This window comes from Mycteria americana, chromosome 9, assembly GCF_035582795.1.
Source record: "Mycteria americana isolate JAX WOST 10 ecotype Jacksonville Zoo and Gardens chromosome 9, USCA_MyAme_1.0, whole genome shotgun sequence".
Classification (NCBI taxonomy): domain Eukaryota; kingdom Metazoa; phylum Chordata; class Aves; order Ciconiiformes; family Ciconiidae; genus Mycteria; species Mycteria americana.
The window spans coordinates 42,155,784-42,172,190 of NC_134373.1; the positions used below are offsets into that span (position 1 = coordinate 42,155,784).

The following is a 16,407-nucleotide window of genomic DNA, read 5'->3' on the forward strand; positions in this document are numbered from 1 at the left end:
TGGTCAGGTCAGCACAGGACAGTCACAAGCATTAGCGAGATAAGCAACTGCTGGGGCACCTGCCCGACTTTAGAGATGTAGAACACGCACGTGTGCTTCAGTAGGCCCAAAAGTGAGACACTTAGAAGCTCTCTTGCCTTGACTTTACAAGGGGAGAAAACCTTGTAAAGGCAGCGAGGACAACCACCCTGCCTACGCTCCGCATCGTGTCCTCTGTGTCCAAACGGGAGCCTGACACCTAGCAGAGCTGATGTGTTGGGACAGCTCTTCCAAGAGGAGCCACAGCAAACATGACGTCCCAACGGTGACAGCAAACAGGCACATCCCTTGCTTAGGAAAGTCTGTCTTTGCTGAACTTGCAGTGGGCGGCACAGTTCCTAGGAAGAACCTGACCAGTTCCTAGGAGGAACCTGACCAGTTCCTAGGAAGAACCTGAACAGTTCCTAGAAGGAACCTGACCAGTTCCTAGGAGGAACCTGACCAGTTCCTAGGAAGAACCTGACCAGTTCCTAGGAAGAACCTGAACAGTTCCTAGAAGGAACCTGACCAGTTCCTAGGAAGAACCTGACCAGTTCCTAGAAGGAACCTGACCAGTTCCTAGGAGGAACCTGACCAGTTCCTAGGAAGAACCTGAACAGTTCCTAGAAGGAACCTGACCAGTTCCTAAGAGGAACCTGACTATACGAAACCTTGAAAAAGCAGCATTCAATGCTTCAGAGGCCAAGCAAACCAAACTTCACTTGTTTACTTGCTCCAGCTTCCTCTGCCTCTGTCATTTTTGGAAACACAGCTCAGCTAAGTAACCCACAGTACATACTTAGATATAATGCCAAAGAACCCAAAAGGCTGTTGCAAGGCTAAGATTGATTTCTGTTCAAATCACATCCCGATTCCCAGCTACGCCCGGCCTGTAGCACAGTACGATTATGTCCAAAACACGCAAGTATGAACGAACTAAAACACAAAGGCCATTTCCACTACAAGTCAGTTACTTTTTTTTAATTCAAAGAAAAAATGGTATTTTAATAAATACTGCAGAAACATTAACCAAACATACAAAGTGACTTCAACAATTAAAAAAAGTAATGAATGTCCTGTTTTATAACAGTTATAACTTATTTTTTCCACAATATTTAAATACAGAAAGCACTTACCAGCTATTTTGTAATACTGCCCTAAGCGCACTGTTGCATCAGTCAAAAGCTTATTACGGTGGTAAAAACATCTTTTTGTGGGAAATAATTGGAATGGGTGGGTTGGTTTTTTTTTTTTCTTTCCTTCTTTTATCAGATGAAACAAAGTGCCAGGAACACACAGAACTGAGTTTTAATTACGGTAACCCTTTACCTTTGCGCAAGTCAACGTGAACGCAGCTTTAACACTTCAAAAATGAAGCTTTACCCTTGGGAACAAAACGCTTGTCCTCCACAAGCGATAGCCACACTGGTTAGAGCTTACAGTATCCTTCTTTTGAGAGAAGCTATGAAGTTAAGTCGGTCCGTAAGCAGTTGCAAACAATTTTAAAGGCCGATTTATTTAATGCAACAATAGTACTCAGTAAGCAAAAAGGAATTTGACTAAATTGGTTCACGGATGTTTCATGATTGTTGTCTAGATAGTATATATTAATCTTAAAGACTAAAGGCAGTATCCACTTTCCGCTGGGGACCCCTTAAGGCGTCACAGTTCTTCAGACCCCATTTCCTCACCAGAAGTGAACACAGGCTGCAGCGAGTGACGGCTGCCCCAAAAATAAGAGCATCACAAAAGACAACCAGGCTCTGCTGGCTCATTTGCAGATTCTTGGTTTTTTTGCAAAGATAATTGCAGTGAACCACATCACAGAACAGCACTTCTCTGTAGCGTTTACAGAGGGCTAAATCCTGGGATCCACCTGGCTCTCCCAACTCCTAGCAGAAGCGGAGGAGTCTTAGGGCTTCCCCAGATGGGCAGTAAGGCTTAACGAATTATCATGGTTGTAAAACTAAGGATCATTTGTCATCATAGCTCTTAGCACCTTTCATTTGAACCTACGGCGACATACCCATACAGTACACCAGAACTGGAGATCGTTTCCACTCTAAATTACAATCAGAAAGAGGAATGGAAAGTCAGGGTCCTGCAACAGGCAGGTAGTTTGCCCCCACACCCCAATTTGATCCGTTTAATTTCCACAGTGCGAGGGCACCTATAATACTGGGAAATCTCAAACGGTTGTCTTCATTACCAACGTGCTCAAACGTAGACTGCGCTGCCGTCTCGGGAAGGCAAAACTCCAGACTTCTCACATACAGTGTTTTCCTCTAGGTGACGCACAGGCCTCAGTATACTCTCCATTTTAATGATGAGCTACTAAAAAATTAGATCATATCCTTTGGAAAACCAACTATAAGGTCACAGGGATAGTTCCTTAATGAGGAGGGCATATTAATAACGTCTTCTTTAAAAAAAAAAACATTAAAGTATTATTTTATTGAAATCAAAGTGGTAGCATCCAGGAGTAGAGCGTTAATAAAAGAAACAAGCACTGTCAATGACACCTCTCTTCTTTGCAGTGTTATTTTCCCATTCACCCTCTCTTTTCTCAGCACATTCACACATTTTCCCTTTTTTTTTTTCTTTTTTGGCATTTTCTTCAACGTATCATTTCCTGATGCCACCTTGCTTAGAGCCGTTTCTTCTCGCTGCTCAGTTCCTAAGTACAGTCTCACACAACAGGTGAAGTCTCCATTAAAGCACTGGCATAAGCCCTCATTAAATACCATGTGGCTGTGTACTTCATTGAGCCTCCACCCCTCCCAGATGCTCTCTTCCTCCTTTTCCAGGAAATCAAGGTCCTTCACATCACCGTGCAACTCTTTGCTTTGTCCTTTCGCAAGTCCGTCGCCACTGTGGAAAGTTCTGGCCTGCCAGGCATGTGTGAAATTCGCTTTGTTGCCCTCTGCGATTTGTTTCGTTTAACATTTTTATTTGTTTTATTCACACACGCCAAGGTGGCAACATGAAAAATGTCTCTGACACTGTTTTCTGACTGTAAGGCTGAGCATTCAATATATGTAGCTGCTCCAATCTGTTTGGCCATATTTGCACCCTAAGGGAAAAAAGAACACGCAATCAATACCAAGTTTCCGCAGAGAGCCAAAGCAAACCATACAATTACTTTTCAGCACTGTTTTCCGTACACAGTGTTTTGTGAAAACCAAAGCTAAAGCTCCAGTACTACAGCCAGCAGCTAATTTTGCAAAATAAACAGAGCCTTGGTTCCAAGATGCATTAAACGCGTATCCAAGCATTATCTCCTATGCCGATAAATACAAACTGGAAGAGAGAAGATAAGCTTGGTGACCTGCAAACAACTGCAGAAAGCCAGAAGAGTATTAGTAGGACCTATTTAGCAATTTCACCTTTACACGTTAACTTGTATCTGTGAATCACGTGCTCACTGGGAAAGGTCTGGACCTGGAAGCTTCCAGATTTAAGCCTGCTATCTCCAAAGAGGAAAATTTATTCTGACTGCCTTAAGGGCTAGCCAGCGTGCCGCTGACCTGGAGCGGGGCCCCTGTTACTCCACGAAGGGGGCAAAGTTCATAGGGAAATGTGCTGTGGGTTTCTGGGTCGGGGACAGTTATATCAACTTGTAGCTAGGGAACAGGCAAAAAAAAAGAAAAAAAGGACGTTAGTGGTTATACGAGCCCTTCTTTTTTGATTTTAAGTGCATTGAAAGCCAAAGCAGGGATACTTGTTCCAGCAGCACAAGGAAAACAACAGGCGACTCTGGCAGATGACAATACCCTGGTATCCTGTTGTGGATTTTGTTACTGGAAGACAATACAGCATTGTGTGGAAAAACTGGAGCTGTTTCAATGGAATTTTACTTCTGAAGGATGAATCTTTTTCGGAAGTTACGAAATCCAACCACATCCTTGATGTGCCACTCCTCGCATTCAGGGGCCCGAGATACAGGCACAAGCTGGTCCAGCCCCTCCTCTCTGCTCTAGTGCAGGGCTGATGGCACTAATCTGTTTGGAGCCACGTCTTCAGTATGCACTATTTACACTGCTGTGATGCAGCCATCTTCTTATCAAGTGTAAGTGGGAGTGGCTGATAAAGGAGTATGAGTTTGTAGGAGAAGCCCTCCCCACGGTTAAACACCTCAACTCCTACTAACCAAGCCTAGCCTATACCTTAACGTCTCAGAAATGTTTGCTCAGGTGTAGCTGACTGGGAACTGGCTCGCATACTGGAGGCAGGGTGTCACCATCACTGGCTTTATCCTCCCAATGCTTCCTTATGAAGTTAAGAATGGGGAAAACCCCACTAAGCTCTTTGATGCCATGTCAACTTAGCAAGGCAAGGGAATTTAAAAATAAGCTGTGTATCTCGACCGCAGAGGACCCTTCTCTAGAAGTAGCGCAGGAGAGCATTGGGTTGCTTCGTGCCACCAGGGATTTGGCAACCACAGGAGATACAACCATTGCTCAGTCTAAGCTTTTGCTTAAGTAGAGTACAGATGAAATTACGGCAGTTTGCTGAAGCACGGGCTTCCCTGTAACACGAACAATTTTCCCTTTGGCTGCCAAGTAATAGCTTTGGGCTGAGCCCTTTGTCTTCAGCTGCCTCCTGTTCCTAAGGGGTACAGGCTAAGCTGTGACACCAGAAGAGATGTGAATCTTCAACTCCAGGGGACAAATCCACCTGTCAGTAGATTTTCCATCGCTATGGAAAGGGGCAAGACTTGATTTTACTGAAGTACTGTAAAAAATGTAATATATGAACTTGTATGTAATAAGTGGCAGACAGTATTTCCTTTCAAGTTTAATATTCAAAGAAAAATAGCATGGAAAATTACAGCTCTGACGCTGAAAAACATGAATATATACACATGCAACAGTGGTAGTTTGTAACCAAGATGACATCTTCCACAACAAGCACAATTTAAGGACACTTCTGAATTGTTTTACACTAAGGTAAAAAACTGGCATTTAATTTCATATAAAATTGTCTGAGACTGAGGGATGTTTACTGAGTGAAGCGTAGAAAAATGCCGGAACCAGCATAAGCCATCACAGTACAACACTCCATGTTATATTTTAATCGAGATACTCAGTTTATGGTGTCTTTGCATTTTCAAATTTAGACATGCTGTAGGAGGCTGCATTATTAGTAATCACATATTAGGAGCCGTTGGTTTGGAAACCCTGAGGTTGTGGATAAAACATCAAAAACTGTTTGATAGCATAGGATATACACACTAGCTAAAGTTACTTCTGGAGGTACCAGTCTCACTCTTACACCCTGCACCACTGTGACTCAGCTGCAATGCACGATACACATGTCTGAGTAATAAGGGGCAGTTTACCTCGGAGCTCAGCTTTCCCATTCTCTACCTCCTGCTCTCCCGTGGCCTGATTCCCTTCCCTTTCACCTCGGTTTCTCTATCCCCCGATGCCTGGCTCCGAAGTTCTCACTTCCCCAGCAGCAGAGAACTGCCGCCAAGAATTAAGATGCTTTCTGGATTTGCTGCCACCTTCAAAGGGAGCTACAAGGTGTTTTCACAGAACATGTTTTCAGGAAATAGGATTTTTAAGGGGTCAGACTATATGCAATGCTTGTCATGACGCTGAAGTCAAATGTATGAGATTCAAATCTTAAGTTTGAACAAAAAATCTTACCAATCTATCAGTAAATACACAGGACATGTCACATCTCAGTTACTGTTTTGGCCTCTGTAGGCCCAGAAAAGCAGCAAGTTTATTTTCAATTCACTTAAAAGGCTCCTTGCAATCAAGAAGGCTACAATCTTATGATGCTTAAAGCATGCGTTGTGGGGCTGCATGATTTTCTGCTGCACCCAGTCTGTGGGTAGGCTTTGTTGTTACTCATAATAGTTTTCAAATTCACCTCCGGCAACTACTAGAGCATGTGCATCTGACTTCTAGGATGCACTCGTGTCAACGGGGGAGAGAAGTAGTTCATAAAGATGGCTACAGAGATAGGAAAGAGTCTTATCTACCACCCCTAAGTACAACGAAGGACATGGCACATACCTGATCATAGGACACGGGTGTCTGCCTGTGATTGGAAAGTTCCACTAGTGTGCTCACATCTGTGCGCAGATCCGACTTGCAACCAACCAAAAGCATTTTTGTGTTCGGACAAAACTCCTGGATTTCACCTTTCCACTGTAAAATTTTAGGTTGTTATTATACTCGAGTAGTTGAATGTTTAAATCCAAAGAAGCAATAGATACGAGATGAAGTTTAATAAGTCATGACATTTCACGTGGAAATACTCTTACGTAATAGTTGTATCTACCTTCAAGCTAATTTCTAAAGGCATTAGTTCCAGCAGAATCCGGTCAAGGATGAAATCTTACAATCTCATATACTTACTAATTCCACTGACTTACTAATCAAGAGGGAATGAATTGAGACTGTTTACCTACATGAGTAAAGGTTTGCAGACCCGTCGCTCCTCACAAGCGGTAAACACCCAGCCATAGCCATTTGCAGACAGAAACCAGTGAAACGCCACAGTCAATGGTCCCTCAAGACAGAGCTACAGAAGCAGGTCTTGTACGACCACAAAATAAGCGTTGCTATATATTGGCTTATGGCTACATCCTCACACCTAAAACTATACAAATCTGTCAAGGGTTCAGCTGCTGTGAACCAGTAATAAGCCCTTCAAACAGAACTTGTGATCTATTCCTTGGGTTTCTTCCCCCCCTACACGGTTATTTTGAGAACACAAGAAAGCCAAAAATTTCACAGCATGATCTGAACAGATCATACAATCCCTAAAACTGAAGGATATCATTTGGGTTTAAAAGCATATTAAGAAAAATCTCTTACAGAATTAAGCAACAGTATAGTAACCAACATTATCAGGGACAGAAAAGGACAGTTCTAGATGCTTATTGGCACTGTTAGTAGCTGAGAGAATAGTCTTAACTATTTTCTGTAGACTATTCAGAGCATTGTATGCCACTATTCCCAGTGACACAAGAACCACTGGCCCCAGCTACAGAAAAAAGGAACTTCAGGTCATTAAGCCTTAAAGACAACACTGCAAAGTTGAGTCATGCCCAGTGACCATGCAGAGAACCAGGACCACCTTGCAAACACAGAGTTCGATTATCAAAATTCAATGTTTTAACTCGGGGAAAGTCTGGCACTGAATCTCGGATCACTGAGCTTACAAAAAATTCTGAAGTTTGGTGCAGGATTGCGTTTCTATGCCACTGCTAGGTCTTCTGGTGGCTTCTAGAGGCATTTGTCACTGCTCCTTCTAACTTCAGGGTGAGAAATTATGTAAAGCCATGGCAAAAGTCCAAACCCTTGGCAGGCGCATTTTAACGGTCTTTGCAACATGGCAAAGTTTCTCAATCCTGTCTGTTATATGAATATAATGTGAGAGAGAATTTCTTGCTGCACCCAGCCCGTCACCTCACACCACCCTAAACAATTCACTGCTGTCTAAGGGCCGAGGAATGAAAATTTACTTCATCCCTGAGCGTCCATTAGGGAGTTTTTGTTTTCAATTAACATTCATCCCTTTCAAACAAATGACCTCAAATTCTAGCAGTGCAGAGCGCGGTCCTGTCATCTCTCCATTAACAGAAACAAACTGAAGTTTCCAATGTAGGAAACGGCACCACTCTTCAGAGATTTAAAGACAAGGTACTCAAACAGTTCTGTACTCAAATGTTTCTCGAACACTTGCCTTTTTTAGCACACTGTCAAGAGTTTCTGGCCGACTGATGTCAAAGCAAATCAGGACAGCATCAGAATCTGGATAGGAGAGCGGGCGGACATTGTCATAATAAGGAGACCCTGCAGGGAAACAAACAACATTTTTATTAGTTTATCTTTTTCACTTTCTGCAGTCATTCAAGCTTATTCAGAACGCTTAGAAAGGTTTTCAGTGAAGCTCTTGAATAGCACCCAGCTACCATCTTTTCTTCAACAGTATTCCCAAAACACTCGTTGCACTTGCTCATTTCCCCACTTTCCTTTTGTTTCTCACCTACAAAAGCAACAGCTTTCCCAAGTAATTAAGAGCGATGGCACCCCAGTGATCCATCTCCCACCAAAAGCTTTTGATGCCCCCAGTAACAAGGAAAGGGAAATCAGGTCAGCCCAAGTTTAAGTCCCAGCATTAACCTGCAGGGATTTGACTTTGAGAACAAATCCTTAACCTCCAAAAGGCTTCTTCAAAGCAGATTGGTCACAGTTGTGCTTTCATGGAAAAAAATTCAGGAAGTTTTGAAATAAATCCATTTTGATTCTTCCAACATTTAATTTAAACCAAATAGTTCCAAGTGCAAAAAGCATCTTTAGTTGTCATGGATATTGGCAATTTATAGAAGAAACTCTTGCTTCAAATTAAAGCATTTGTTGCAGTACTCCAGCAGGAAAGAATCCCAGTCCTGTAGGCAGGCACACAAGTTATCGGTCACAGAAAGCCTCACCAATCTGTAAACCAACACATGCTTGCAATGAATGTTTATGGTTAGCCCATGAAACAAATTTTTATCAACAAGATCAAAGCTAATCTAGTAACCTGATGCAACAGAAACACGTCCAATATAGCACTTTGTGCATGTTTTACTTCCAGAGCTGTTAAGGGATACGCTGTTTTCTTTAAGAATTATAATGATGTGCAGTTACAAATATATCTCCAGAGTCAGAAATCTCATTTTTATCATCTGGTGAATCTAGTAACAGGTTTAGGGGGGGGGGGGGGGGGGGGAATCTTCCTTTTCTCTAGGAAGTTCCAGTCACTCAGCCACCATTCGGTCTGGCCTTAACTCTGCTGAGGAGAATGCATTTCTGATTTAGAAGGGTACTTAAACAGTTAAGTGGTCCAACAGGATAAGGGCTTGGGCCTTAAAATGCATGCCTGCAACTTAAAATGTGTTTTTCTTGGTCATAATAAGTCTTATTTCTGTATTTTTCTCTCATGAACCTAAAATATAGCATAGAACATATGCAACAAGAATACAGCTTTCAAGAGTTTGGGGGTTATCAGCTAATTATATCACCAGTTTTCCAACTATCTTGAACTAATTGGCTGTAAGGTCTCAGAGGCTGAGCAGACTATTAACCGGATTAGAGAAATTCCTCAAGTTTTTAACTGACAGACAGCTCATGCTGTTGCACAAAGCAGAACGGGGAATGGTGTGAACGTATTGCAGATGACTTCAGTTGAACAGCTTATACTGGAAGGAAGGAGTCAAGAATCCCAGGAATGTTGTTTTTGAAATGAAGAGTAACACATGGGGAACGAAGCATTACCAAACTAGGTAGCAGAAGGTAATTTGTTGAACGAGACTATTTTATTCAAATGCTCATCTTCATAAATGATGTCAATCTAACAAAGAGGCAGCTGTCAAAAACTGCTCTTCAAAAAACAGTTAGCTGTCTTCAGCGGTAAATGACATGTTAGAAAGAAATCTAAGCGAGCTGAGCTGACCGGTAGTTAACTATTCATTTGAGCTCAGCTCTGCTTGCAGTGACTATCAATAAGCATTTTCTCCTACTAATTATTCCCCACCACTGCTATTACAGTGCCTCCATCCTGGAGCCCCAGGGCCAAATTATTTATCCTGGAGCTCTAGGGCCAAATTATTTATCCTGGAGCCCCCAGGGCCAAATTATTTGCCTCGGACAGACGACCTGCAGAGCAGTGTGCCGTTAACTAGCCACCTGCACCGCTCTGCAGCATTAAATGGGCCAAAGCACAGACTGCTGCTCGGCCGCCAGCCTGCATGCTGGCGAGAGCCACGGCCTGGCTAGCACATCTCCCTGCCAGGCTCAGGCAAGTAAGGGCAGGATTGAAGATCATTAATGCTTGGCCAAATGGTTGCTGGCTAGAAAGGAGTCTCAAAAAAGCCTCACCCAGAAACTAATTCCTTAGACACATACCTATCTTCTCACTCACCAGTCTTCAGGGATACAACATACCATATATGTCCATCAGCATGTATTTATGTATACATACAGTCACCACCTCCAGCCCAGAGACTCCTTTCTACTGTGTCAGCTGTAGCTGTGTTTGTTTTGAGGGTTTTTCTTTTTAGGTTTTCCTCCTGCATCTCTCATGTTAAAGATGCTGAGCTAGAATAAGTGCACTTTTAGAGGCAGTCCTTCTGCTCAGATGCAAGCTAGGAGGAGTATCTGACACCTCCTTTTCTTTGGGGTAGTGTGTGGCAGAACAAGTGGGAACCATTTAAAGTATTCGGGCTGCAGTATCAACAAAGGAAATTTCCTGGTCTCATTCAACAGCAATAACTGAACCTTTATTACTGCGCAAATAAAGAGGGGCTACGGCCCTCGCTGTGCGAGCCTATTCAATCTGGCATTTCGTTTCGCCCAGAGAAACCCTCAGAAGCCAGGAATCTCAGGAATGAGGCTCAAGTCTGAACAGACAACTTGAGCACAGCCCAGTAAGGCTGCTCACTCTTTTTCAAGTTAGTTTGCAGATTTGAAGCCATGCCAACCCTAGAAAACAGAAGGAGAATGTAGAGCTACAGCTTTGGTATTTGGGGGGGAGAAGCCTATGTGTTTGTGATTCTGTTCCTATAAAATAAAACACTTTTGTCAAGGACAACACTGATGATTTTTCTGTTTTATCAAGGAATTACTGATAATGCTGCAGTTCATCTTACTTTGTCGTGGAAGTATATTCCAGCTGCAATCCCTCTTTTTTAACCTGTCTGGCAGCTTAAATAATTTAAGCCAAAATAATTTAAACATTAAGAATGATCTACTTCTAAAACCTTATGTTTCATGCAAAGTACGATATAAATTCAGCTTTTAAACTGAAATAAACCCCCTCACCAATATGGTTGGATTTGGTCTACAGAAGATACCAAAGCTTAGGTTCAAATGTTGCTATCTTAATAAATAACAGAATTACATCATTAGAAGTTAAAGCATACGGAATTTTTTGGTGGCTTAATACTACTCTAAGATGCTAGATCATGGAGAGCTGATGCCCTAATTTGTCTGCAAGACCTAAAGCCGCCACCACCAGCAGTTCCAACCAGGAGGTTCAACCCCACATCCCACCTACGGAGCTGAACCTGGGCAGCTCCTGCTCACCGAGCTGCTCAGCCTCTGCTTGCCCATGGGCCCTAAGGGAAGCGATGCTCAGTAACAGGCAAGACTTTACTATTTACACACCACCAAGCAGCCATCAGGCATTAGTCTTTGTAGCCTTTTGGACTCCAGTCAACTGAAAGAACAACAGCTGAACAGCAGCATTCTCAATCCCAAAGCCTTGGGCTCACTAATTATCAGCTACACAGAAAACACATCAAATACTGCAGTGGCCGCTCTAAGCAGCTGACTCATTGCCAATGGCTTTCCTCCTTCCAAATCCACCTTGGCTGTTTTGGAGAAAATGCAGGTGATTTTGTATACTGAATATAATAGGACACATCATCTCCAAGCACATGAATATCACAATATTCATAGCACCTCAAACAGAAAACTGGACTTTGGTAGGTGACTTGGCATTCCCAGTTATCAATTCTAATTATTTCCCCTCTAAAGGGGAAAAAAAAACCTATAAAGACTAGTTACTGTTACTCTGCCATGAAAGAAAAAAAAGAAAAATCACATGGCTCAATACAGCCAACTTGCAAGTGAACTGGAAGGCAAAGACAGAAATTTGACATTTCCTCTACAATGCTTACTGCCAGAGAGCTCAGGAAAATAGTAACTTTAATTCATGTGTATTTCAGATGTCTTTTTAAAGATTTCAGCAAAAAGCTTTATAATTAATATTATGTTTCTATATAGACACTGAATACATTGTGCACATTCAAATCACAGTAAAGCTAACCTGATTTAAAGCTCTAAGGCCCTTCTGGATTTAATTATATGCTAATCCCCAGCACTGCATAAGTATTTCTGGCCCTGTTGAGAATTATTTTATTGGAGTATCCAGTACAGTTTCCACAGTTCAACCAATAAAAAAGAAACTAAAATATGTTTTAGGGAGACACAGGTATGTAAACCTAATGAATAGTATGTGATTTCTGTGCCGCAGCTGCTGCTGTACTAGCAAGAAACGTAAGTATCAAAGTAGTCACTTTTAATGGAAGAAGCCAAAACCTTGGTAAATGCACATTAAGACTATGCCTATGGTAGACAAAGACATCTAATACACACGTATTCTTCAGTGTCCATGAGACTACAAGATGAAGCTTCAGCCTGAAGAAACTTCTAATACTCTACCTAGCAAAATAAGCACACAGCTCCCAAACAGCTCAAGACTGCGGTACCATGTTACCACAGAGTAGAATAATTTATGGTGTAGTTAGATTGCAACCAGACATTCCTGCTTTGAAAGAAGGGTTGGTAGTCCAAAAACCAATTGAAATTCAAGTTGGCAAGTGCCTTCCTTAATGCTGCGGCTAATTTAAATCCTTATAATGACTTGCAGAACTAGACAGTACCAGAAAATATTTGAATAATGAATCTTCCCATTCCACTCCTACTTGTAAGAGTGTTTTCTCCCATATTTCTATGGGTATATCCAAGATACAACGAAAACTTCCCAATAAAGTTACAGCTAGCTTTAAAATGTTCTATCAATTGCGTGACTCTCTACATTTTATACCTAAGAGTCCTCTAGGAAAAAGCACAGTATTATTATAGAAAGGATCGTAAACCAAAACCACAACAGCAGGGCCTGTTCTCACCCTAACGCAAGACTATTTTAACGAATGCCTACAGCTTTTCTCATTTTCTCAGCAAGCATAAAAATGCTCAAAGTGGCAGGAGATTCCTTCCAAAGGATTCAATGCAAAACCCGACATTTACTTTACCTCAAGTTAGAAACTAATTTGCAAGGCAGCCTGTTGCATGCTCCCAGTTAGAAAATAGTTTAAAAGGGTTAAAGAAGGACACTAAATACTGATCAAGTCATCTTGAAAGTATCTGCAGTATATTGCAATCAAACTCAGCTAAATAGCATCCTTCCCCCCCCCCCCCCCCAAGAGATACTGAAGTACCTCAAATGACTCGAGCCATTACCTCCCCCGTGTTGCAATGGACATTTATCTTCCATTAGTATTTGGCAGTTAATCGGTCATATTTTTAGTTAACTAGATCTAGTCCTGCTTTAAAAATGTCATTAAGACATTTATTCTAATTCAGCAGAGGACTAGGACAAAGACTTGTAAAAAACAAATTACCAAGAATTTCAGATAATGCTAAAACACTATCTTATCTTCTGATGTCCCTTATCTGGTGGTGTGATTTTGCATTGGGTTAATGGGTAGTGTTTCTTCTCGCAGTCGGTGAGAAGGGCTGTTTACGGAGAGACAATTCTTCATCCACAGAGTCCCACAACCAGAGGATCCACTGTTCAGTAATACTTTAAGAGCAAGCACTGGATCTTTCAAACATTTCCTCTTCAGTTTCAGATTGCAGACAAATTAGCCACTTGATCTTAAGCTTCTGACTCAGTCAAATTTTCTATTAGTTCCAGGAGAGGCCTGAGAGGATGACATGCACATGCAAAGGCTGGCAGGTGTTTCTTCCACTGCTTTTGTCTTTTGAAGTGCTATGGAATATTTCATTACATGGGTGTCTCCAGCCTTCGACATACAGATTCCAAACCTTCCCATGTCAAACAGCTTAACCTGCGAGCGTGTTGTATTTTAATAGCTAAAGATAAAATTTTCCAAAAACTTCACTAACTATTAATTTTTAGTAAGCCCTTACTCCATAGAGTTTGTTGCAGCCAGCTTAGTAATCAGGATGAAAGCTCAAACCAGACACACTCTAGAAGCCTGCAAGTCTAACTTGGCGTAAGATGAAGAAAAAAATCAGTTCAGAGCTACGCTGATACCGGTTGTGGGCACAGAGACTGCCTTTTCCCAGTAATCGTGTTGCAAGAATTTGGAATCATTTCCTCAACAGCAAGAGGAAAGCCAACTCACTGCCTAAACTCCTTTTTTCTTAAAAAAGGGATTAACATTTTCGTTTCTGGTAAAAGGACTGCTTTCCTATTTAGAAGGAACTGCTGGGTCCAAATTCAACATTAACAAGCTATCTACACAACTTGCCTAAAGAAGAGAGGGCTTGCATACTCTGTCAAGTTCCTCCAATCGCTTCTGCAGAGTTGATGTTGATCCACACCTGCGTTAATGGTTCATGGGGTCATTCATCCCGAATACCTCTCCCCGTGCCCTCGGTTACCGTGTGGCAGTGACTCACAGGCTGTCCACACTTCTCTCCAGCACTGAGGTGGCAAGTTCAGGGGTGCATCCTCACCACCCTGACAGTAAGCTTAGTCCAAGTACCAACGACAGCAAGATCTAGAGGAGCTCCTGGCCGAACATGAGATCTAAGACAGCCAAGCACCAAGAACCTCAACCTTTGAGGCATGTGAGCCAGGGTTTTTGACATGGCCACTGAAGAAGAGTGGCCACAACTGAAAGAGTGATAAGGACCCTAAGCACTGCTCGTGGTATGTGAGAAAGGATGGCTCCCCCTGCACCCTCAGAGGGCCAGAGATGCCTACCTCCCTAGTCTTTCCAAGCTTTGAAAGCTTCTCAAAAGCAGGGGAAGAAGTACTCTATTTTATTAAAAAAACCAGGCATTAAGGAGGCCACAAAGAACTCAAATGTGAGCTGATGTAATTTACCATTAGCATATATAAACACCTCTTCACTCTTCTACTAGGTAAAGCAGGGTTTCACAGCAGCGGAGGAGCAAAGGTACCCCTGGAGCTCCTCAGATAAGCTCCTTCCAGTCAGGCAGGTGAGAATGCATACCCCTGCCCTGCCTGCCTTCCCCTGCAATGCTGACAAATCACTTAATCATAGAATGCTTTGGATTGGAAGGGACCTTTACAGATCATCTAGTCCAACCCCCCTGCAAAAGCAGGGACATCTTTAACTAGATCAGGTTGTTCAGAGCCCTGTCCAACCTGACCTTGAATGCTTCCAGGGATGGGGCTTTTGGCTACCTCTCCGGGCAACCTGGGCCAGTGCCTCACCACCCTCATTGTAAAAAATTTCTTAAATCCAGTCTAAATCTGCCCTCCCTTAGTTTAAAACCATTGCTCCTTGCCCTGTCACAACAGGCCTTGCTAAAAAGTCTGTCCCCGTCTTTCCTATAAGCCCCCTTAAGTGCCGGCAGGCTGCTGTAAGGTCTCCCCGCAGCCTTCTCGTCTCCAGGCTGAACAACCCCAGCTCTCTCAGCCTGTCCCGCAGCAGAGGTGCTCCAGCCCCTCCGATCATTTTCGCGTCCCTCCTCTGGACCCGCTCCACAGCTCCACGTCCTTCTCGTGCTGAGGGCTCCAGAGCTGGAGCGGAGCTCCAGGTGAGGTCTCACCAGAGCAGAGTAATGGAGGCTTGTCCACACCCTTTTCCTTCCCCAAAAGTCAAATAAATCGCTAACGTATACCTCAGATTTTAAAAAAAAAAAAAAAAAAAAAAAAAAGAACAAAACCCCAAAGCAGCCGCCCGTCTCGCACAGCTGCCGCTCGCATCTGCAGACAGGCAGCCCCGCCGGGACGCGGCGGTGAGGGGCTGCGGGGCCGCAGGGCCGGTCTCCTGCTCCCCCCGGCTCCCCCGACCCTCGGGGGCTGCCGCTCCTCACCGATTCACACCCCCCTCCCCCGAACCCCGTCCCCGGGAGCCGCGGGGGAGCGCTCACCCGAGGTGTCCCAGAGGCTGAGCTCGATGCGCTGCGTGTCGATCTCGAAGCTGGCCGTGTAGTTCTCGAAGACGGTGGGGACGTAGCTCTGCGGGAGACAGCGCACAGTCAGCCCGCGCCCGCCGCCGCCGCCCCGGCCCGCCCCGCTCCCGGCCCCGGCCCACCTCGGGGAAGCAGTCCTTGGCGAAGACGTGGAGCAGCGCGGTCTTGCCGCACTGGCTGTCCCCCACCACCACGATCTTGCACTTCACGTTCTGGTTGGGATCCATCACCGCCTTGCTCGATAACTTCTGGCTCGCTCTTCTTTCCTTCATTGATCTCGGCTTAGTCCCTCGGCCGGCCACGATAAAAGAAAAAAAAAAAAAAACAAAACAAACCACACACACCCGGTTCCCTCAAAAAAAGATAAAAATAAATTAAAAAATAAAAAAAGAAGAAAAAAAAAACACCCCAGGTGGAGGTGGCAGAGCCGCGGGACGCGCCGCCGCCCCCGCTCCGCCCGCCGGTCCCGCGCAGACTGCTTTGTCCCCCGCCGCCCGCCTCTATTTATAGCTTCGCATCCGCCAATCACCGCCCGCCGCTGGTGCGGGGCCCGCCCCCTCGCCGCGCGCTGCCGGCGGGCCGCCGGAGCAGCGCGCCCCCTAGGGGAGCCGCGCGGCGCCGCAGCCCCGGGCGGGGCGGGGAGGGGGGGGGGGGGGTCCCGCTGCCGCCCCGCCGCCGCCCC

General features: G+C 44.1%; 1 protein-coding gene across 1 annotated transcript; it reads right to left on the bottom strand.

Annotated features, from left to right (window-relative positions):
- Positions 1-2,447: 2,447 nt before the first annotated feature.
- On the bottom strand, positions 2,448-16,181 carry RND3 (Rho family GTPase 3). Its single transcript, XM_075511430.1, has 5 exons — positions 15,848-16,181; positions 15,684-15,771; positions 7,726-7,835; positions 6,048-6,182; positions 2,448-3,091 (listed from the first exon to the last, which is right to left on the bottom strand). The coding sequence occupies exons 1-5, from the start codon at positions 15,995-15,997 to the stop codon at positions 2,840-2,842; spliced, it is 735 nt and encodes a 244-aa protein (XP_075367545.1). The 5' UTR covers positions 15,998-16,181; the 3' UTR covers positions 2,448-2,839.
- Between the last annotated feature and the right edge of the window lie 226 nt (positions 16,182-16,407).